At 46.2% G+C, this 22,968-nt stretch overlaps 1 protein-coding gene across 2 annotated transcripts in view; it reads left to right on the top strand.

The window, feature by feature from the left end:
• The window catches only part of LOC144753369 (cGMP-dependent protein kinase 2-like), a 1,794,633-nt gene that overhangs the window by 673,720 nt on the left and 1,097,945 nt on the right, over positions 1–22,968 (top strand). For both annotated transcript variants that reach the window (XM_078641085.1, XM_078641086.1), the window contains exon 5: positions 11,270–11,333. In XM_078641085.1, the coding sequence (XP_078497211.1) occupies positions 11,270–11,333 (64 nt within the window). The remainder of the gene's footprint in view (positions 1–11,269; positions 11,334–22,968) is intronic.

Below are 22,968 nucleotides of genomic sequence, written 5' to 3'. Positions count from 1 at the left end.
TGTTAGGAGGGGGCAGGTCCACACCATGTGATAGAAGTCTGCCTGGTCTTGGTCACAGCGAGTACAGTACGGATTTGGTCTCAGGCCGGTGCTATGTAGACGTTTTTGGGGTCAAGTAGACAGCGTGATAATACAGGGAACAGGGGGAGCCTGGCAGAGGTGGTGATGGTTTTGGATGCCATGAGGGCATCCCTCCAATCCTCTTCCTCGAGGGGACCCACCCAGCCCTCCCATTAATTTTTTAGCCAACCCAGAGTGGTTAGAGTGTTGTTAGTTAGGGAGTGGTAGATGCGTGAGACCCCCCTTTGTCCAAGTTTCCCATCATGGTTTGTGCTTCTGGGGTGCATTATTTTGGCTATGTCATGCCATTTGGTATGTGTGTGTGGGGGGCGTGGCATAGTTGCAAGTATCTGTAGAATTGCGATGCGAGGAAGGAGTTGCAGGTTTGCAGGTTGTGGAAAGTGCGCACATGGTCACTGGTCCATACATCCCCCAAGCCCAGATACCCTCCAGTTTACTAACCACCCTGAGCCAGGTGTGCATTGGGTTAACTTGTTCGTCCACTGTGTGTGGTGCAGAGAAGCGCGCCAGGCCAGGAGAACTGCTCTTGTCACCACGGGCAGAATTCTGGGTAAAGGCCCTCCATACATCATTGCCTGGATTTTGGGAAGGCCCAAGTCATTCAGTTCGATTCTGTATGCCGGGTCAGCCCAGCCCCCTGGAAACCAATCGTGCACAGCGAGTAGGCAGGTTGCCAAATAGTGCAGATATAAATTGGTCATGCCCATGCCTCCGTCGAAGGGTGGATCCGGCGTTGGGATAGGGCCATTCATGGTCTCCGTCCATCTCAGAGGAACTTAATGGCTAGACTGTTCAGTTTCTTGAACAAGACCCATGAGAGGTGGAATGGGCTTTTCTGAATCACATAGAGGAATCCTGGGAGGATCATCATTTTGAAGAGGGCGACTCTCCCCAGGGGGTTAAGCGGCAGGGTTTGCCATTTACGGAGGTTGTCTCTGGCCCCCTTATCTAATGGGGCAAATTCAGGGAGCAATGCAACCCAGATTCCCAGGTATTTAAATGATTGCCGCCTGATAGATATTGTTGATTGCCAGTCAAAACAATCTCTCGATATATGCAGAGGGACCAGGACAGACTTGCTTGGACTCAGTCGCAGGCCGGAGACCAGCCCAAAGGAGCGCAATGCCTGGAGGCATTGGGGGCCAGATTGGGCCGGTTCCGCGAGGAAGAGCAGGTGATTTTGTCTTCGTCCGAGTTCTGCCACTTCCATCCTATCCTTGAATCCGGTCATCAGACCGAATGAGGCAGGCCAGGGACTCCATCGCCAGGGCAAAGAAGAGGGGCGAGAGGGGGCAGCCCTGCCTTGTACCTCACCTGATGGGAAACGCCTCCGAGAGTACCCCATTGATGAGCACCCTTGCTTGGGGTCTAGAATACAGGACCTTAACCAAGCTGTAGGTCCTTGGGGTCTAGAATACAGGACCTTAACCAAGCTGTGGAAATGTTGGCCCAGGCCCATTTCAGTCAATACATCCTCCATATATTGCCAATCAACTGAGTCAAATGCCTTTTAAAAAACGATTAGGGGAAGTGCTAGATATGAAGTTAATAATTGGCGATTTGCTAAAGCCAAGTGGAGACGTCAGAGACAGTGCCTAGTCCCCCATGTTTGCATAAATCCACATTGGTCGGGGTGGATCAGTAGGGTCTCTGTCGCTGGGCCAAGACAGATGCAAACATTTTAACCTCTGCGTTAATGAGAGAGATTGAACGGTATTCGGCGCAGTGTGACGAGGGTGGTTGTGTTTTAGAAATGACAACGATGGAAGCTATGTCTGTTTCTGGGGGAAATGAGCCCTTCTCCGTGGCTTCAGCGAATAAATCAGAGAGGTGGAGGATGAGTGTCTCCCGGTAGGTGGCGTAGTATTCCTGTGGGAGGCCTTCTGGGCCTAGACTTTTACCCAATGTGGTAGGCAATATGGTCTCATTGATTTCTTCCCGGGTAATGTGGAGATCAACCTCGGCTGACTCAGCTGCGTTGAGACAAGGGAGGCGTAGGCGTTCCAAGTTGATCAACTCTGAGAGGGAAACCTCAGGTCATTGTGCTGAGTAGAGTATACAATAAAAGGTAGCAAAGGTCTGGGCCATTGCTGGGGGAGAGCGGTGGATGAGATCCTCTGAGTCCTGAATTTCTGAGATTATGCAGTTGGCCTTGGGATATGTGGCTAGTCTATGTAAAATGTTCCCTTTCTTGTCCCTCCAGCCATACACTCAAGCCAAGGAGGACCTCCATGGTAGCCTAGCGGACTCCATGGAGATTTGTTTGATTTCGTCCCTTAAGTGTGTAAGCTGCCTCATCTGAAGATCATCCCGGTCTCCAGGCGTGCACCTCTCAAGGAGGGTCGCCCGGGCTTCCAGGAGAGAGATCTGGTTGTCATGGGCCAGGTGTTTGAGTTGGAGGTGGCCTTTGGCAAAGCCACGGATGGTGGCCTTACCAGCTTCCCACAGGGTACCCGGGGAGGAGACAGAACTGTTGTTGGTGAGAAAGTATTGCTCAAGCTCTGCTTCAACTGCTTTCTTAAAATCTTTGTCCTGGAGGAACCATGCATTCATCCTACACTCCGGGCGGAGTGTGTCAGGGGGGTCACCCACATTCAGGAGCACAGGTAGGTGATCCGAAATGCCTCTGGCAAGGATAGTGACGTCTCTGATCTTCTGGCCGTCAAGGGCGGGTATGAAAATGCTATCGATTTGCGCATGGGTGTGGTGCGCTGCAGAGGTATGAGTGAATTGTTTGCTGTGGGGGTGCCAAGTCCTCCAGGTATCATATGTGCCCAGTGTACATGCCCAGTTTGTTAGATGTTTGGCGTGCAGGATCCTTGTGGCGGAGGACATGCCTGAGGTATCAAGGTCTGTTTGCATGACCACATTGAAGTCGCCCCCAACCACTGTCATCGCCAGGGTAGGGAAGCAATAAGATCAGCGGTTCGCTTCAAGGTCAGTGTGAGCGTTGTGGGAGGAGATTATATAGACAAGAAGTTAAGGGCATTCCCTCCTAATGTTCCACTGAAAACCACAAAACATTCCTGAGGGTTGTCAGTGGCTTGCGTGAGCATGAAGGGGAGGTTGCACCACAGGAGAATTGCTACACCCCGTGACCGTTGAGCAAATCCCGAGTGCCAAACTGTCTAGCCGTATCTTGCGAGAAAGGGACAGGGATTGCCCATGAAGTGGGTATCTTGGAGCAGGAGTTTGTCAGATGCTTGGCGTTGTATGTATTGTAAGATTGCCGTCTGTTTGACCCTGTTGAGCAGCGCATTGACATTCCACGATAGTATTCAGAGGGGACCTCTGCTATTTCGTGTTTGTGTCATGTTGGGTTCAGGTGAATTTGGAAGTATGTAGGGCCTAGATTGGGTGTGTGATTGATTGGGATATGCTCTAGCAGCAAATCAATGGTTTTAGTGTCATCTCGCAGGCTTTATATGTGACTTCCATGCTGCAGAGTAAGGGGGCTGGTGTAGCAAACAATGTACATCAACAGAAACTCAGGACAATGGACCCAACCCCTTTCCCTATACTTCGAGAACAGAAGCATCTGTTGTCCCAATTAAGGTTAAGACAAACTAACCAAACTAGAATGTTCTGGTTTGGAGTTGCGTGGAGGACCTCTCCTTACATCAAGATATTACATTGCTTCGGCAAGGTTGTCTACAGATATTAACGAAACATGACCATGTGAGTGTATTCATCTTTACGGCGCGTTAGACAGCAAGGCCTTGGTCGGGCCAATCACCCCAGAAGCATCAGACTGTGAGAGAGGTCTGATTCAGTGGAGTCAATGTGAAGAGCTGTAGGAGCGGTGCCTCCAAAGGCTGATTGTTCTAGGGATCCAGATTGCTGTGGGGAGCGTGAGTTGTTCAACAATGCCTGATCTTCAGGGTGCAGACCAGCACCTGAGGGTGAGCTTGACATGGCTCGGCAAGCTCCCCGCCCATTGCAGGTACATATGCGCCTTCTGTTCAGCTTGGGTGACCCCACCCGGGCAAACCCATCCCAGGCCCCTGAGGACAGTGCCGAGGCATCTATCTAGAGGGGGCTCTCTTCAGTCAGACAGGTCCATGCTGCCTCAGGAGACTCAAAGAAATGAGTCTTGTTTTGGAACACCATTCGGAGGCGGGCCGGAAAGAGCAATCTGTATTAGAGATTCAGAGCACGCAGTTTCTGTTTTGCTCCAATGAATGAGCGTCCCCGGGTCTGAACCTCCCGTGTGTCTTTTGGTTGCGGGCTTCACTCAGGATGGAACCTCTGTCTTTGAAGTTGAGGATCCTGGCAATTATGGGTCTATGAGGTGCTCCAGATGGAGGTCTGCGAACCAGAGAGCGGGGGGCCCTCTCCACCGTGAAACATGCTGAAAAGAGTTTTTAGGCATCAAGATCTCACCCATTGTTAGATGAGCTCTCCCACTTTCCCCTGTTCCATTCCCTCTGAAAACACCATCAGGTGGATGTTTTTGCGCCTCAATCTATTTTCAGCGTCTTCTGCACATTTATGTAGTTCTAAAGTGTGGGTCTGTAGACGGGCCATTTGTTCCTTTAGTTGGGTAACGTCGTCCTCGATGGTAGAAATGGGGGATTCAGTTTCTAAAATACGGGCTGTCGCATTCCTGAGATTCTGTCGGAGGAGCGCCATATCTACTCGGACCTCACCAGTCTTGTTTTCGACTGAGGCCTGTGAGGCACTGATCGCTTGTAGGATAGTGTTGAGATCTGCATCAGCTGAGGTGGGTTTCTCAGTGGTGTAGGCCGCCGTTCTCTGGGCATTAGTTGCATACTGGTCCATCTTGGTCTGTGTTGGAGGAGGCTAGGGCCCTCGGTCCTTCCCCATGGTGACAGTCAGGCACAGGTGGCTTCCGTTTTGAGTGTGGATTGTTATGTCTGGGGATGAGAGTGATGTCTGTGCCTGTGACAAGTGTGTGGGGGATAAATAGGGTCAGTGCAGGGCCCGTTGAAAAAGGAGGCGACCAGTTCTAATGGTTCAAGGCCGTCTCACCGCGCCTCAGGCATGTTGGCACATTATTGGGACAGAGACGCTCTTCGGGAATCTAGTGGCCCGGAGTCCCTCGCTCGTTTCTGGTGTATTACACGCTGAGGACTAGCACGGAGCTGCCAGAGTATTGGGTTGGAGCACCAGGGGCCAAGAACCAGGATGCATGTCAGAGGCAGAGGTGGCCCTTCCAGTCACAACCGGGTGGAGTGACAGAGGAGTGGCCAGGACTTCTCTGGTTGCCTCCAGGTCCTCGGTCTGCAATTCAGGCAGTCCAGCCGGGCATGGGACTTCATGAGGCGCGGTACAAGGCTTTATGGGGTAATTCAGAGGTTCGGCGCGCCCCCAGCAAAGGCCCTTAATGGCGCAAGGTGCCCATCAGCCCAGTTTGTGCACTGCATCTTCAGTTCCCAGGGTCCCACCAGGCTACTCCCCTGAGGCTCCTGATCCCCACTCATGGGGGGATTGCATAGATTGGCAGTGATCTGCCATGGCCTGCTTGGGGTCAAGCGGGAACCGGATCGTGGCCCAGCAGGTCACCCCATGGGCCACAGTTCTCCTCCGGTCCCCTTGGGAGTATCAATTTATGGCTGGGTGGCCCATATTGGGAGGGGCCATGGCCACATCATCACCCCTGGCCCCCAGGTCCTATTGCTTACCAGTCTGTCCAGGGGGTAAGCAAGGCTAAGGCCAACTGCACAGCACAGGGCTCAAGGTATCGCCTCCTCCACTTCACTCCAGTAGCCCAAACCTTGGCTGGTTGTCCACCGGGATCGCCCATCTTTCCGGGCCTTAATGCGGTGTCTGAGTGTAGTGGTTTGCTTCAGGGTTGAGGGTGGCACCGGGCCCGAGGTGATCAAGCATCTCGCATTCCCTCCAGCGAGGGGCGTCCTCCAACAGGCACCACAGGAGGTATCCTAGGGGTGTGGGCCATTGCATTTCATCAGGCCTCAAGTTTGCAGCCGGAGCCCACGTCTCAGGGTCCGATTTCTCTGGGGGGCTGCCTCTGCCATGCCAGCTTCAGCTAGGCCTCCCCATGCACCGCTTCAATTCTGGCAGGGTCCTCTCGCTGGCAGTGCCTGCCTCAAGTCCAGGCTGCAACTCCTTGCACTGCAGCAGTGAAGCAGGTTTTTTTTTTAGGGCCCCCACTCAAGTCCGGAGACTCTGATGCAGGGTTCTTCGCTTCTTGGCCACACAGGGTCAGAGGGTCTGAGGTGCCCCCAGCGGGGCTCCGCAGACGATGTCAGTCACCGGCGCTCCACAGACTCAGGCTACAGACCGCGCCGCCATCTTGTCAGGGCTTCCGATTCCAGGCCTCTCAAAATGAGCCGTCGGTGGATGCCCAGCTGTGCCAATCCGCACCAGAACACTTCGAGTGGCCCTAACGAGGTGATGCCTGGCTTTTGGACAGTCACAGCTATGCCGATGGAGAAGGATGCTTGAGCGGATGACAGAGTGGTCTGGAGCATTCTTAGAGTGCGACCGCCATCTTGATGCTCCAAGCCACTACTCCCTCATGATGAAAATTTGATGACTCAATGTTATGTTTTAGGGTCTAGTTTGGGTACATTTTTATCAGGAGGAATATGAGAAAGAAGAATGGCTAAACACTTTTTATTATCAACGGAATATCTATATTTGGCTTCCATATGTATACCAGTGTGAAACAAACAACCCATGTTGCAAAATGCCCTTTGAACCACATGATAATATTGGTAAACCCAAATTCAGAGTTGTACAAATAACCACTATTCCTAAACTCAGTATCTAGGGTACGTTTCAGAAATGCTTCATAAAAAGTGTTTCTTCACACCCCTGTCTTAGTCCTCTATTCAAGTCTTTCTGGTCCTTTTGAACCTGCAACATGTCAGCCTCCTGCGCTACCTTTCTTTTGTGCCTTAATTTGACTCCTGCTTTCTCTCGTTTTGTGCCCTGTGTTATCTACTGTCCCTTTATTTGTGCCTTCTTCTTACCTCTTACTACGTCTCTCTTGTTTCATCTTGCCTCTCACTGACTATCTTCTGGGCCTCCTTTGTGCCTCTTCTCCTTTGCTGCCCTTTGTTTCGTGCCACTTTTGCCTCTTACCATCTCTCTCTTTGTGCCTCTTTTTGAGACCTAACTGTCTCTCCTTTTATGCCTCTCAAACCCACTATCGGGGGGATTCCTGAGTTTGATTTCAAATGTGGCATTACCTTCTAAGCTTTCCACTCAGGAAGACTGTCCTGGAGGAGGTGTGAAACACCCACACCCAGAGTAGGTATTGTTTCTGTCCTCTGGGAGCACTGCCTCTCACCCCATTAGCTCAAAAACATGTCTGATGGTGGAAGGCTGTAGAAAACCAGCCAGGGACCCCATTAGGGTTTTGCTAGATTTTGTGGCCCCTCTAAAAGGGGCTCCTGGCTGAATCTATTAATTAATCCAACACTGGCATCAGTGAGGATTAATTAAGGAAAGATGTTTGATAACAAACACCTCAGAAATCCGTCAAGCCATCATGGATCTAGGAAACTCGTGTTGATAAGTATCTAGACCATGTACTCTTTATGGCTTCCCTGTTCACTTACAAAATCACAAAATAGTCTGGACATTGTAGTGGCCTATCTGCTCATGCAGATAGGCCCACACATAGCCTTAGGGCTATCTATACCTTATGCAGTGCATAGGAGGCATGGCGCACAGGGCTGTGTGCCTTGTCAACTCTTCGGATTTTCCTTAACCAAGACACACAGCCTGCAGTGGCAGAGAGGTTGTCACTGGGGTGGTACAATCAGTGCTGTAGCCCTAGAGGACCCATTTCAGTACCTATGCCCTAGATACCAGGTGTACCATTTTCTAGGGACGTATAGGGGTGGCTGAAGTTGCGCCAATCATTTTACAGTTTTGGGGAAAGAGATCTTGCACTGGGAACCTGGTTAGCAAGGACCCAATGCACTTACAGCTTGAATTCACAACAGGTAAAAAGTGGGAGCTAAACATGTAAAAAAGGCACTTTCCTACAGCGCCCATCCCCCTCCTCCTCCAGCCAGGCAAAGTCCTCGAGTAGCTTATCTTCGCCAGACTGGCCTACTACCTTAATTATAGCAACCTCCTGGACCCTTCCCAATCAGGATGCCATCCCAACCACACCACTGAGATGGTGCTCATTGCTGACACCGATGACAACTACCTTGACATGGACAAAGGGGGCACAGTGGCACTCACTACTAAATCACTCTGAACCTTTCAACAATGTTTTCCACCCCATTCTCATCCAATGCCTCAACAAGGCTGGAATTGTTGGCCTAGCACTATGATGGAGCAGCTCCTTCCTCTTAGGACACACCCGAAGGGTTAGCCTAGCCTCCTATTTGTCGGATGCCTACAACCACATCTGTGGCATTACTTCAGGCTTTTCCCTGAGCCCCACTCTGTCCAACATCCACATGACCTCCCTTGCCAACATCATTTACTTCGATGGATGCAGCAATATTTCCAACAGATGGAACTCAGCTGATCCTCTCTCTATCAAAGGATACTCCCACTACCCAAGCAAACTTAATCAGCTGCATATCCTTGATATCAGACAGGAACACAAAGAAATGCCTCAATCTCAACAGTGACAAAATAGAAGTGGTCCTTCTCTCTGGTCCCCTGGCTGGTGGCCTACTGAGCAAGGCCTGACTCGACTCCCGCCCAATGTGCCAAGGACCTGGGCATCGGGATTGAGAGCCAAATGTTCAATCAAGTCATCACAGTCACCTCCACCTGCTGCCGCATCCTTAAAACACTCAGGTAAGTCTTCAAATGGTTCTTACTGGACACCCGCAGATCTGACACGCAAGCCCTTGTCACCAGCAGGCTCAACTATGGCAACTCCCTTCACATTGCCATCAATCCTCAACTCTCCAAAAGACTCCATGTTATACAGAATACTACCACAACACTCACTCTAACTATCTCACTACACTGAAATATTCAAACACATCAAAGACCTCTACTGGCTCCCTATGCACCAGCGCTCCCTTTGCAAACTCTTCACCCACACATACAAACTACTACACAACCAAGGCACAGCATACAATCACGTTTCGTTTCACACCCTAGCCAGACATCTCCATTCGTCTAATCTATTCCTCGCCTAGAACAGCTTCTGTCGGGCCAGTCTTGTAGATCAGATTTTCTCCTGCATTGCATATAAAGCTTGGAACAAACTCCCTACCACATCATAGCCACCAACTCCATTCCAGAAAAGACTGAAAAATTGGCGTCAGGGTATCCTCCTGAATATTATACTCTCCCTTTAAATAGAAAAAAACATAACTGGACAACCCAAAACACACTGTGTATCCCTGTGACCAGAGAAGACTGATGTATGTCTGGTTTATTGCTTTTATGAACAGGTCATCAAGGCAAACAAATACAGATGAAAACTGCAGCTATTTCTATTGTTTCCTATTTTTTACATTATATTTGATTTAAAGGATTAGTATATTTGGGAAAACCTTTGGCAATCTTCACAAATGAACCCTTGCTGAATTTAGAATTGTGTCTGGTTTTCAAAAGAGATAGGTTTCTGGTTTCACTCTTGGGTGTCACATCTGTATTGCCACAAACTGCAAGTAGGTCGAAACCACAAAAAAGAAAAAACTGGGCTACCACTTCGAAAACTGTGGTAAAAATCGATTTTACAACTCTGCCTTTTCCTGAAAACCGGAAAGATGGTCAGCTTAACATAGGACGCCTTTTGTTGATACCACTCTTAGTAAAAAAAAATATTCTTTTTTGCACATCATTTTTTCCATTTTTTTAGAACAAACAAAATGTTGATATATTTTTGTTATTTTTGGGTTCCTTCCAAAGCATTGCTGGGTACCTGTAGAATCGCAAATGTGTGGGGAAAAAAGAGGCAGATTTGGCCTGAATAGCATTTGTTGAAAAAGAGTAATCAAGGCTTAAGTGTGTAGTGCCACCAAACATTAAAAATAGGGCACTGCATTGATCTGAAAAAAGCCTCTGCAGCAAAAGGGTTATAAGAATGTTATAGCTCAGAATGTATAGAAACATACAGATCAAGGGGCTTATTTATGAGAGGTTTATGCCGCTGGAGCATCACTTTTTTTTTTACACTTTGGCGGCGCAAGCCTCGGAATCAAATCTTTTTAAGGCGACGCAAAGCCGCTCTGCACAGCTTTGCATGGTCCCATAGATATTGAGTTAGACAAAGCGGCGCAAGTCGCAGCCTTGCCTTACACTGCGTCAAGGAGGCGTTCCATGGGCGTTGCGGTAGTTCTTCCTATGCAACACCGATGGATTTTGACACTGACCTAGATTTACTTAATCACGTAAACTTGGGGCAGTGGCAAAACCTTACACCTCACCAAATTAAGCGTAACAAGGAGAAATATTTATTTCTCGTTTTTTCCTCTTTCCATGTGTGCTGCATTAACGAAAAGCCAGTTCTCTTTTGTAATAAGACAATAACGAAAAGCCAGTTCTCTTTTTTGATAAGAGCATTCAGCTTTATTTTTTTTATATAGCTCCCATATGTTAGGGTGATTTAGTAGTAGTAGCAGTAGTAGTAGTTGTAACATTAATAGTATAAACTCTAAAATTTCTGTGGTGTATTGAATCACATAGAGACATATGGTGCATTTGTACAAACAAATAAAAGGCAACTAGCAATGTCAGCTTACTCACTCTACAAGAAGTTATTCCCTTTTCTTTAAATTTACTTTTTTCTTCTAGTTGACTATGTATGTATGCCTATGTTCAGCTTGTGATGTACCTAAAAAAGTCAATGGCATAACGAAATTAGAGCCCCCCCATTGCTCCGGGCCTAATCAGGAGCTTTCAGACCAGGTGCCCGCTGCCCCTGCACTGTGCAGGAGGGCCCCCTGGAGCTCGGGCCCCCTGAACTGCGTGGACTCTGGGTGCAGAGTGACTGGGGCACATCATGTTTTATTTATGTGTTCAGGGAATTGAACTCAACATTCATGCTTTTATTTTGTAAAATGTCATTTAACACTGAAAGGTTTTTATCCTCTAAAACGCTCAGATAACATATGCGTATCTTTTATAGGAGGGATGAGCAGGGAACACAAAGGGATCCAGGGGGTTGATTACCAAGGCACAAAGTATGATAGCTATTCGGTTACTTTTATGAAATGAGTAGACAGTTTAATATTTGACTGACGGGATCTTCCTCCTTTCTTCTTTTTCTTAGTGTTTCGCTCCTTAAGGATTTACCTGAAGAAAAGTTGGCAAAGATAGTAGACTGCCTGGAAGTTGTACGTATGTTTTTTTGACACTGTATTAAGACAAACGTTTGTAACAGTAATATATTCTGCAGCGAGCACACAATGCTTTCAAACATTAGACGTTGCTAAGCAATAGCAATTACTGGAGAACTAATGTATAGCCAAGTATCACCAGTAGCGTTTTCCCTCCGCGTGCCCTTGACCGGAGGTTGTGTTTCAGGCCGTTATGTTTATGTAACGACTAGAGAGATTTCTGTGGAATCTATAGCATAAAGGACGGACGGGAGTGGTCAATTAGAAATGCCGGGATACCTGCAAGAATGAGGACATATGGGGTCGATGCGGGATGTAAATTTATGACTGGAGGGGGGGTAGAAGTAATTGGTGGCTTCTATATTTGTGGAGGCACCACCCCCATACAAAAGTTTATTGAACTGAAATACATATTAGATTTGATGTTAAATAAGAAAATGAAACAATTATTGGCAAAACCAATATGCCTCCTCCTTCTTATGTGAGTGACGCACTGTTGGCTTTGCCAATGTTTGTCCATATAGATTTGTTTTAAAAAAATCAAACATATATTATATAGTAACTTAAAACGGTACATTGAATTCAGTGTTTTCAATCTTTATAAATGTCATTTTTTAAAATACTTTTCGTTCAGGAAACTGAACAGCATTAGATAAAATATGATGGCGTTAAAATGCTTAGAAGGCCTAATTTACTTTCGGCAAGATTCGTCATTTGGTTTTCGACAGTAGTCCAGGAGGCAGGTTCATGGGCCTCCAGTAGAAGCGTTGAGCTAAGCATACCTTAACCCTTTACGTGCTGGTGAAGGAACCACTCCGTCACCAGCCACCGACGCACTGTGCTAATGACGGAGTGGTTCCGTCATTGCACGGCCGCCGCGCCTGCCCGGCATCAATTCCGCGCCTGTGCTGAGCGTTCTATTGAGCGGGCGGGGCCGTGACGGAACCACTCCGTTACAAGCACAACGTGCCCGTTGCTCGTGACGGAGTGGTTCCGTCATGAGCATGGCGGCGCCACGCGGCCCCCCTCACCCCCCAGCCCCGCGGCAGAATTACCGCCGCGGCCAAGGGGTTAAAATGTCTGCTGCCTGAGTGCAGCAAATTGACCTTCCCCCAGTGCTGTGAATGCCTTTGTGTGCCAAAGCTTGTGCTTTCATGCAAGATGTGGAATGCAGGATATAAGACAAAAAAACCTTATGCTTTTGAGGCATACCGCAGCAAAAATATCCCTATTTTGGTGCTTTTACAGATTAGCTGGGAGAAATAGAGAGCAACATAGCTCTGGGGAGGGGTCGGGGGTATTTGAGGGGGGAAGCAGCATATGAGAGAAAGATGTAGCAAACATGCACTCATATGGAGTACTAAATAAAAAAGTAATGTCATTAATGTGAGCAGCGGAAGCATATAAGTCAGCCAATCAAATGGCTATGCTTTAGGAAGGGACAAACATAGTAAGAGCCAGGTAAGCCATTGAATAAGAAGCAAACAAATGAGAGACAGTAATGCCAACAAATGGTAGGGAATGGGCAGGCTCTGAGCACACTGCAAGTTCACAAAAGGTCTAAGGAACTAAAGATAGCTATATTCTATGTCTGAGATGATTTAATATCTTTTGACGGAGAGAATTTTATATGTTTCAATGGCTAGGGAGAAGGCGAGACCCAGAGCTTTTCGAAAGTCCACTTAAATCTCTGAAGGCTATCATTGTATTATACTCTTATAAATACTTGGGACTTAATATGTGGTTAAACTTGTTTTTTAATGAACAATAATATCAAAGAAAATAGATACCCCTACCACAGTGTGTCCTTTTTGTAACCATGGAAATAAAAGCAGCATTTGATAAGGACTATGGACCATAGCATTTAGTTAAAATGACTGCATGGCCGATTTCTGAATAATTTTGAACTTTTTGTAACTATAATCAACATAGAAGAGCTTTGTAATTTGTAAATTATGGACGTGTTTTAAATCTTCTACTGAAGAGGGCGTGTTTATAGCGTGTTTCTTTTAGTAATGGAACTGCGGTTACTCACGTTTTTGGATCTTCTGTGGGATGTTGCTGAGTGTCGCTGGGTGGTACGGAGGCTTTCTTCGGAGGGCTTAGTATTTACTCGGGGTTGTTAGATATATGATCAGATGGACACGGGGAACCCCATCCATTTTTCCTCCTTTCAGTTGGTTTCAACTGAGATACCATCTTATTTGTCATTCCATACTGCTACCTAATGTGTACTCAGGAGGGGGCCTATTTATGATGTCTGCTGAGCCGTGCAGCAGATGTGTGCAACGGGCATGCTGGTGATGCACCAAAGGCAAGTCCATTTGCGTCCATATGCGCTCTTGCAGTGCTCAGTGCCAGTAATGCCGCCCATTTTCTTGGACATTGTAGGTCTCCATAGTTTGTTGGTCCACCAAATGTAATAAATATTGACTGATCCTAGTTCAGTCCGTCTCAGTTCCTAGCCCTTACGGCGTCTTTTCAGGTTAAACCTTAGGGGGGAAACATTGTTAGTGATACAATGGTGAGCTCCAGTGTTGAACATCCCAAGTCTTTCCCCCTGGCTCTAGGTTAGGACATTCTAATTTGTGCCCAAATTAGTACTCGTTCTACTGTTAAGGATATGATTGTTTTTTATTACTGAGACTTGGTTCAATGATGAGTAGACACCTAATATGTTGTTTGCCTGCCCTGAGAAAGTTTTACAATTAACCTATCTTCTTGAACATGGTGGGGGTATTGCCATAATCTATAAGGCTGCCTATAGGGGAAAGATTTTAGTTTGCGCCAATTTCCTTCAGACAAAGTACTTGGCTTTTCTATCTCAATATCCCCCTCAGCTTTCATCAGTGGCTTAATTTGTTATTGCTCCCAGATACCCTGAGTGACTTTAGGAAGTCATTTGCTTATTTTGTTTTGCCATTCTTATTTCTCATTCTGCTTTCATAGTGCTGCAGGATTTTATCATCTAGGTGGAATTACCTGCTAATACTCAGGCCTTACACTTAATAAATATTCTTGCAGCCGTTGAACTCTCCCAAAGAGTGACTGAGTCCAGTCGTCACAATGATCATATTCTTAATCTTTTTTTGGGTTCTACTGGGAGGGTGATATGTAAAGATGTACCTCACACCTGGCAAGACCCAAATTTAGTTGCTTCAATATCATTAGTTGTAGGATTGCTCGTCCTAGTTAGGCATCTATGAGTTTATCCCAGTTGACATGTCCATGGGAGAAACGCTCTGTAAATAACTTTACAGAGACACTGGCACCATCAGTGCCAATTACAGGGGCGATTTACAGTGGCCTAACAAAACTTGTGGGTCCCCTTGCAAAGTGCATAGAGGAGGTGCCATCCAACACTTAATCAAAAGCCTGCAGTTAGAGGATGCATGGAAAACAACAATGGAGTACCCCGTATTTAAGCGGACCACCAACAGAGCAGCCAAGCCTTTATCACAAGTATCATACCCATTCTTAAACCAGTTTTTTCTGCTACATCAAATGTAACAACAGCAGTATAACCATGATAGGTAGTATCCCCACCAGCTATAAAATTATGCTGTTGTTGCAAAACAAAATCAGACAAATGAGGAGCAAGTTGAACTGCTAAAATCTTTCTAAATACCTTTGCATCAGCATTGATGAGAGATATAGAACAATACGAGCCTCTTTTATCTGGTGGTTTACTTTTCTTTAAAAAGAAATGCAGTATTATTCATGTTCCAAAAGCTGGGCACTTCTCCACCAGCCTCAATATATTGAATAACACTGACAAAAGAAAAGGTAATGACATCTTTAAATACTTTGTAGAATTCCAGTGCGATGGTGCCTTCCCCTGCAGCCTTACCTGAGGGTAAACCAGAAAGAGCTGTCTCAATTTCACGTATGGTAATATCTTTCTGGAGGGCAGAGGCATCTCCAGCAGAGCAGGCAATCTACAGCCCTGAAGATATTGCAAAAACGTTGCCACCTTGAAAGGTTGGGGCTGATTATAAAGTTCCTAATAGAAAGCATAAAATTGTTTCGCAACTGCCTGTGGATGGGTGTAAACGGATCCATCACTACCTTTGATAGAATGTATTAAGCCCTTAGACTTCCTATGAGAAATATGGTGTGCAAGCACATGTCCAACCTGCATTCCGTACTCATATTGAAGGGCCTGATTCCTACAAAAACTATCCACAACCTTCTCTTTTGAAGCCTGTCCCAAAATTGTTCATTTTTTAATCAGGTAAAGGTAGAAAATCTGTTGATCAGGACCCCCAGTTGCTATCGCTCGAGCATGCATAATCTCCAGTTGTGTAATTGACTGACACAGAAGACTAACACAGTATTGGCTATCTTTATTTTCACTTAGTACATACTGCAGCGTAGTGTCCCTAATGAAAGCCTTCATGGCATGCCACACTACTGGTGGAGATGCTGTACCAGCATTACCTTGCACTAATTTTGACAGTGAGTTTGAAATAAATTTAGGGTAGTCAGAATTTGATTTTAAGTGATGAAGGAAGGTGTGTAAATGTAAATGTAAATGTGGGGATACTTGTATAGCGCACAAATCACCCCTAGGGGTCTCTCGGCGCTTGTACGAATACCGCTGTGGAACCCATCCTGGCTTTCCCTGTGAGGTGTCCACTCCTGGGCACCCCCAAGGTGGAGGCCAGGCATCCTTAGCGTTGTGGGGGCCGTTGTGGAGATTAAGCAAGCTATTGCCCAGAGTTGCAGAGTGGGACTCCATGATTGGAATAGGCACCGAGGCGAGAATTATCAGGTCCGTGGAATTTTTTAGCCCAAGACCCGCCGAGGCGGGGAATTGAACCCTGGTCCCAGGCTAGACCTCTGCATCAGGGTCTGCCACTCTAACCATTGATGGCGCTCAACGCTTGCTGCCTGTAAATTGAAAAATAATAATATCGGATTGTGTTCCGAGGTAACCTGAGGGCCTACTTTCATGTCAGCCTCCTCTAGCAAATTGCCACTGGCGTGAGCCACATCTATCTTAAAATGATTGCTATTTGGTGGCGATTAAAAAGTAGTGCCTAGCTTGGTTGGGTATAGCGCCGTCAATACATTGCTCAAATGGTGCAGACAAATTAGTATGAAAATAGAGGCCCTTGTTTTCACCCTCCCAGGAGAATTTAATACTATAGCCAATGACACAATTAAAATCACCCATTACCAACAGCTCCCCAGATCAATCCAGTAGCTCTAAACAGAGCGAATCCAAAATGCCTGGGTCATCCACATTTGGCTCATCAGTATGCAAAAAACATTTTTCAAATCGTACAGTAACAGCTGGGCTAACATCCACCTGCCTCTGGGATCCACTGCAGCTTTTATTATCCTATGTTCTAGGCTCCTATCAACCAAAATGGCTATCCCCTGAAAGAAGACTAGTTGAGATATACCTGCAGTAACATTGTTACCAAGATGCTTTAGCAGTGATCAATCCTTATAGGCTAGATGAGTCTCAGTTAGGGATATTAGTTGTGGCATATACATTTTAATCTTTTCCCGAAGTACTTGATGTTTGCTAGACATATTTAAACCAGAGACATTCCAGGACATACATTTGAACCTACCCATTTGGAAAACCCCATCTCATTAGCTCTAGATTAACCATTCTATACAAGAAAACCCCAACTGTGCAATATAAAAAAAACATCAAATCACGCACTAGCAATTAATAACTCTGACTTATTTTGCTCCAAACAAAACAACTCTACCCTCACCCAGCAGCAGAAACCCCGATGTCTAGCAAAGGGAATCATCCTGGCGATGGACACGAAAGCCCTCAGAGCCTACCTCCCATGTTTCCCATAGCCACCCGCTGCACCACCCAAGATAGAAAAAAAATGTGTTGGCCCAACCAGGAAAGAAAAGAGAAAGAAACGGAAGGGTAAAGGGGAGAAAATAAGCAAACTGGAAGGAACAAAACAGATTAGAGAGGAACAAGCTCAAAAGGATTATATGTATCTCAACATTTGAAAAGTGAAAGCATGGAGTACGGACCCCCCCCCAGACTGCTACGAATCTGCGCACCATCTTGTTGTGTAAAAAATAATTATGTCAGTCATTCTTTAATAATCTTGAGCCTGGCTAGTTCCTGCAAGAAATTCTGAGCTCCAACATCCTTCAGAGAATCGATTCATTGACAAAGCTTCCATCACCTGTCAATCGTGGACTTGCACAACTTTGAATGAATTGAGATACACATAGAGTCTACCACCATAGGTGAAGAAGGGCGAGCTTTGAGAAGGAGTGCCTTTTCTCAGCAGAAAGTTAGCAATGTAAATTAGAAAAGGGCGAGGATTCAATAACCTGGGATTAGAAAAGTGGATGTATTGCTGATCCGATTTATAGGAAGCCAGGACGCCTGTTGAATTTGTGAGTCTATGACCCAGGCCATAAGATCAGGAAATGCTTTCCTAAATAGCAGCACAATAAATTGGTGGGGATTATTACCTTCTTTCCCTTCCGGTATACAAAACACATTAAGTTTTTTTGTTCTTAGCTGATTCTCCAAATCATCAATTTTGGACAGGATCAGTAAAAAGTGATTATCATGACCCTCAATAGATTTTTCAGCAACTGATCCCACTTCCTCTGCATTGGCAACACATTACTGTACCCCAGCATAACATCAACCATCGCAGCGCCTGTGTATTATCACCTATATTAATAGCTCCCTTGAAACCACAGCAGATTAGTCAACCGCCCGCTTCAGGCCACAGCCATTAACATATCCATTAGGAAGACTCATTCCCTAAAGCTTGCGTCTTCTTGGAATGTGTCTGGAGGAAACCCATTGCTGTACCCGACCTGAGCAAGTTCAAGATCAGCGGACCAACCAGAGAAGTTTGACTATCTGCTGGGGACTGTGAAGAGATTCTGGCTGAATCAACGAGGCTTGCATTTGTGCAAACCTTGTCCGTAGCCGGGCAGTGCAACATCAGTCAGGCAGCGTTCATGAAGGCCTTCAGAAGGGAGCGTATCAGCCCACCACCTTCCCCTCATTCCCTCATCAAAATTAAGTTTTACGATTGCGGCAATTACTTTTCTAATATTTTAAAATAAACTTGGTGTTTCCAATTCAGGCAATTCAGGTTCTAAACCTAAGATGTTATTTGCAACACCTTCTATTTCCCTCATATCATCAGGTATGTATGTACACCAATGATTTAATTTAAGCATTCTGCACACTCCGCCCTTTCCCACGAGTAATATGTCGAACACAAGTCCTGTAAAACCATCGACCCTAAATATATAGTTCTGTATTAATTACAAGCAAAACTCAGGATGTGTTAATTGCCATTTTGTCAACAATTGTTGACAACTGTCTAATCTTCTCACTCTTTAAGATTATGGTTACAGGTGGAATGACAGCTCCAAAATTATCTCCTACTAATCCTGTTCCTGTTTTTATATTGTGTTTCTGTCTGTGTGCAAGTGTTAATGTTAATGTATCTAAGCTCTTCACATGGTACATCTTTGGAATTTGTATGTCTAAATAACAGATTCTCTCCCAGACAGCTGGCAGTAAGAAGTAAGCGTTCTGTCCACAAATGTGATAAACCAATGGAATACCATTCTAGTCTCTCTGTAAAATTTGTCACGATCCCCCTGTTAAGTTGAAGGTGTGTTCACAACTACTAATTCCTACATTTCTAGTCCTTTTGGATGTTTGTCTTATGTACACATAATTTTCCCTTTGTGTTTGCTGTCAAGTATCAGTTTGGGGTAAACTGTTTTCTTTCTAAACTCGTTTTCTTCTTTCTTCCAAGCTTTTGCCTAAACATCGCCCTTTTTGTCAGTAGTTCATGTCATGTTAGTGCATCTCTCTTCTAAAGCCATTATATAAGCCTTCTATATTGGTTTATGGGTCTATGGGGAAAGTAATAATACCAAGCTGTATCCATTTCCTTTGCTTGTGAGTGTACATTTGAGTTCTCTATTAGTGCCACACTGGAAAGAATTAGATCATGAGTAGATAAGAAATACTCAAAATGTCCTCTCCTATAAACTAATGCCAATAAGATGCTGCAAGAAATAACATAAGATAAAGGCATATGATAACAGTTAACTTCTTCTGACACTGATGTAGGTAAGTGTGTGCATACATAGCAATTCTTTGCATCTATAGCATTAGTGTATTCTTGTACTAACCAAGAATAAACATTAGTAGTATAATAATTTTTCTTATAGCTTACAAAGGAGTAAGTAAAGGGGTCGTCCCAAATATTGTAAATAGGTGAATTAGGGATGTTCTTTGCTGTAGGGTCTGACTCTGGCGCTAAGTAAAATCCTTTTAGTACTTTAGTGATCATTATTACTGTTATCACAAAAATGAAACCTATGATATATTTACACTTATTTCTAATGCAACACATTTCTCAGACTCATTTAAATACACCTAGGGGCATATTTACAAGGTAATGACACAGAGCAGTGCTGCACGGCATTCTGCTGCTCCAAGCTGCATCCTTAGAAAAATGCAGGGATGCATTGTATTTATAGCAATGTGACACATCCCTGTGCTTTCCTCTGCACTGGCACATAATTGGCTGCCCAGCGCCCACTCAGGCACCCTTGCACCATGGTGCAAGGGCGCCTGGGTTGCAGTAATGATTGTTTTTGGGCAGGAAGGAACTCCTTCCTGCACTAAAATAATCATTTGTGGTGTTTTCCTACTTGTATGTGCGCTGCAGAATGCAGCACGCATAGAAGCAAAAAACAAGAAGGAAGAATGATATTTCTCCTCGTTGTGCTACTTTTATGCCTCCCTTGGGTGGCGTTAGAATCTGACGCATTCCCAGGTTTATGAAACCTTGTCAATCTGGGAATACATCAGAATCCATGGGCATTATGTGGGAACACCCACAGCAAACCCCTTGTTTTCCATCAATATCCCTTTCAGTTTTACAGGGAGGTTCAAATAGTTCAGGGTTCAGGTTGCACAAATCATCCAAAGTGACATTCAAAGTGGTGTTCACAAAGTTTGACCATTCAGGTGCTGAATATCTGCTACAGGGCATCCTTGCTCTTTTTGATCGTCTTATATTTTGCTGATTTGGATCTCGGCTACCTTAATCACTAGACTCAGCCTCTTCAGGTATAATTTCTGGAATTCTAGCTATTGAAGAACTTCTCGCTGGATATTTGTTTTCATAGCTTTGAGCCATTCTGCATGTTGATTGATTCTCCTCGTTCCAGTGCTGGTTCCTTTGCCTGGGTCTTCTTGTCTTAGTACCACTTCAGCTGCACTTTCTCTTGGTGCCTTGATCTCTGCTTCTCCTCTGTTTGAGATCTCAATGCCACTGTATATTATTTCAGATACTTGCACTTGACATTCCATCAATTGATCTTCACCCATTCTTTCTTCCAGTGGCTGGACTGACACTAGGGCTGTTGGTCTGGGTGATCTCTCAATTGGTGGTTCCCCCACCAAAGCTCTTCGTTCACATCGAATCACATTCGTTCAGCTCGACACCACATCGCCGGACGTCGCCTTCCTTACAGAAACCTGGATGAACGCCTCATCAGCGCCCGACATCGCCATAGCCATCCCAGACGCCTACAAGATCATCCGAAAAGACCGCACCATCCAAACAGGAGGAGGCATCGCCATCGTCCATAAGAACACCATCCGAATCACGACCAGCTCCGACGACAACCTTGCGGTCGCCGAACACCTTCACTTCCAGATCCACACCGACCCCAGGACCACACTTAGAGGCACCCTCATCTACAGACCACCAGGAACCCGCACACAATTCAACGAAGACATCACTGACTTCATCAGCCCACATGCCCTCACATCCGAGAACTACATCCTACTGGGAGACCTCAACTTCCACCTGGAAAAGAAAAACGACAGCAACACCACCACCCTTCTGGACAACCTGGCCAATCTCGGACTCAAACAACTTGTTGACACCCCCACCCACTTAGCCGGACACACGCTCGACCCGATCTTCACCTCCAGCAAACACATCTCCTTCGATCACACCACAGCGCTTCATTGGACGGACCACAGCTGCGTCCACTTCAGCTACAAAAAGACCACGACTCACAACCCCCCACAACCTATTCCTCGAAGGAACTGGAACAAAATCACCACCGACCAACTCTTCACATCGCTAAACCAAAACCCTCCGGCCATACCATCGGACCCAAACCAAGCTGCCACCAAACTCACACAATGGATCACCCTCAGCGCTGACGAATTAGCACCCATGAAAAACCACCAGATCAAACAAGGTAGCAAAAAGGCCCCCTGGTTCAACGATGACCTTAAGAAATCCAAGAAGTTATGTTGTACCCTCGAGAAATCCTAGAGAAAAAAACCAACCACTCACAACCTGACCACCTTCAAGGACGCCACCCGCAAACACCACCAATTGATCCAATCCACCAAGAAATCAGCATTCAAGGACCGACTCGACAACAACGCCCACAACAGCAAGGAACTATTTAACATCGTCAAAGAATTTTCCAACCCCATCGCCGGCACCAACGACATCACTCCCTCCCAAGACCTCTGCGACTCTTTATCCTCTTTCTTCCACAACAAAATCGCCGACATACATAACAGCTTTGATAACCAGTCCGAAGATCAGACCACTCCACCCACCTCAGAACGAAAACAGCACTCTCACAACCTTTGCGCCTGGAACCCAATCACTACTGAAGACACCATCCGCCTGATGAACTCCATCCACTCAGGTTCACCAACTGACCCATGTCCCCACCACATTTACAACAAAGCAGACTCCATCATCGCACCCCATCTCCACGATGTCATCAACTTCTCCTTCAACTCCGCTACCTTCCCAGAAAGCTGGAAACATGCCGAACTCAGCACCCTCCTGAAAAAACCCACAGCAGACCCCTCTGAACTTAAGAACTACCGCCCCATCTCACTCCTCCCTTTCCCGGCCAAAGTCACTGAGAAAGTCGTCAATAGTCAGCTCGCCGCCTTCCTCGAATCCAACAATTCCCTCGACCCTTCACAATCCAGATTCCGAGCCAGACACAGCACCGAAACTGCCCTCATCGCAGCTACAGACGACATCCGAACGCTACTGGACAACGGAGAAACAGTTGCCCTCATCTTATTTGACCTCTCTGCAGCCTTCGACACAGTCTGTCATAACACCCTCATACAACGCCTCAGCAACGTCGGAATACAAGGAAAAGCTCTGGACTGGATCATCTCGTTCCTCGCCGGAAGAACCCAGAGAGTCCGCCTCCCCCCATTCAAATCAGAGGCCACCGAAGTCATCTGCGGCGTACCACAAGGATCATCGCTCAGTCCCACCCTCTTCAACGTTTACATGAGCTCCCTCTCATCCATCGCGCGACAACACAACCTCAACATCATCTCCTACGCAGACGACACCCAGCTGATCCTCTCCCTCACCAAAGACCCAAACACCGCCAAAACCAATCTACACGAAGGAATGAAAGAAGTAGCCGAGTGGATGAAAAACAGCCGTCTAAAACTAAACTCGGACAAAACGGAAGTCCTCATCTTAGGTTACTCCCCCTCATCCTGGGACGACTCATGGTGGCCACCGGCCCTGGGTACATCACCCATTCCTACAGATCACGCACGCAACCTGGGCTT

This window comes from Lissotriton helveticus, chromosome 5_1 (genome assembly GCF_964261635.1).
Source record: "Lissotriton helveticus chromosome 5_1, aLisHel1.1, whole genome shotgun sequence".
Taxonomy (NCBI): Eukaryota; Metazoa; Chordata; class Amphibia; order Caudata; family Salamandridae; genus Lissotriton; species Lissotriton helveticus.
This window is presented reverse-complemented; position numbering and strand designations above follow the sequence as displayed.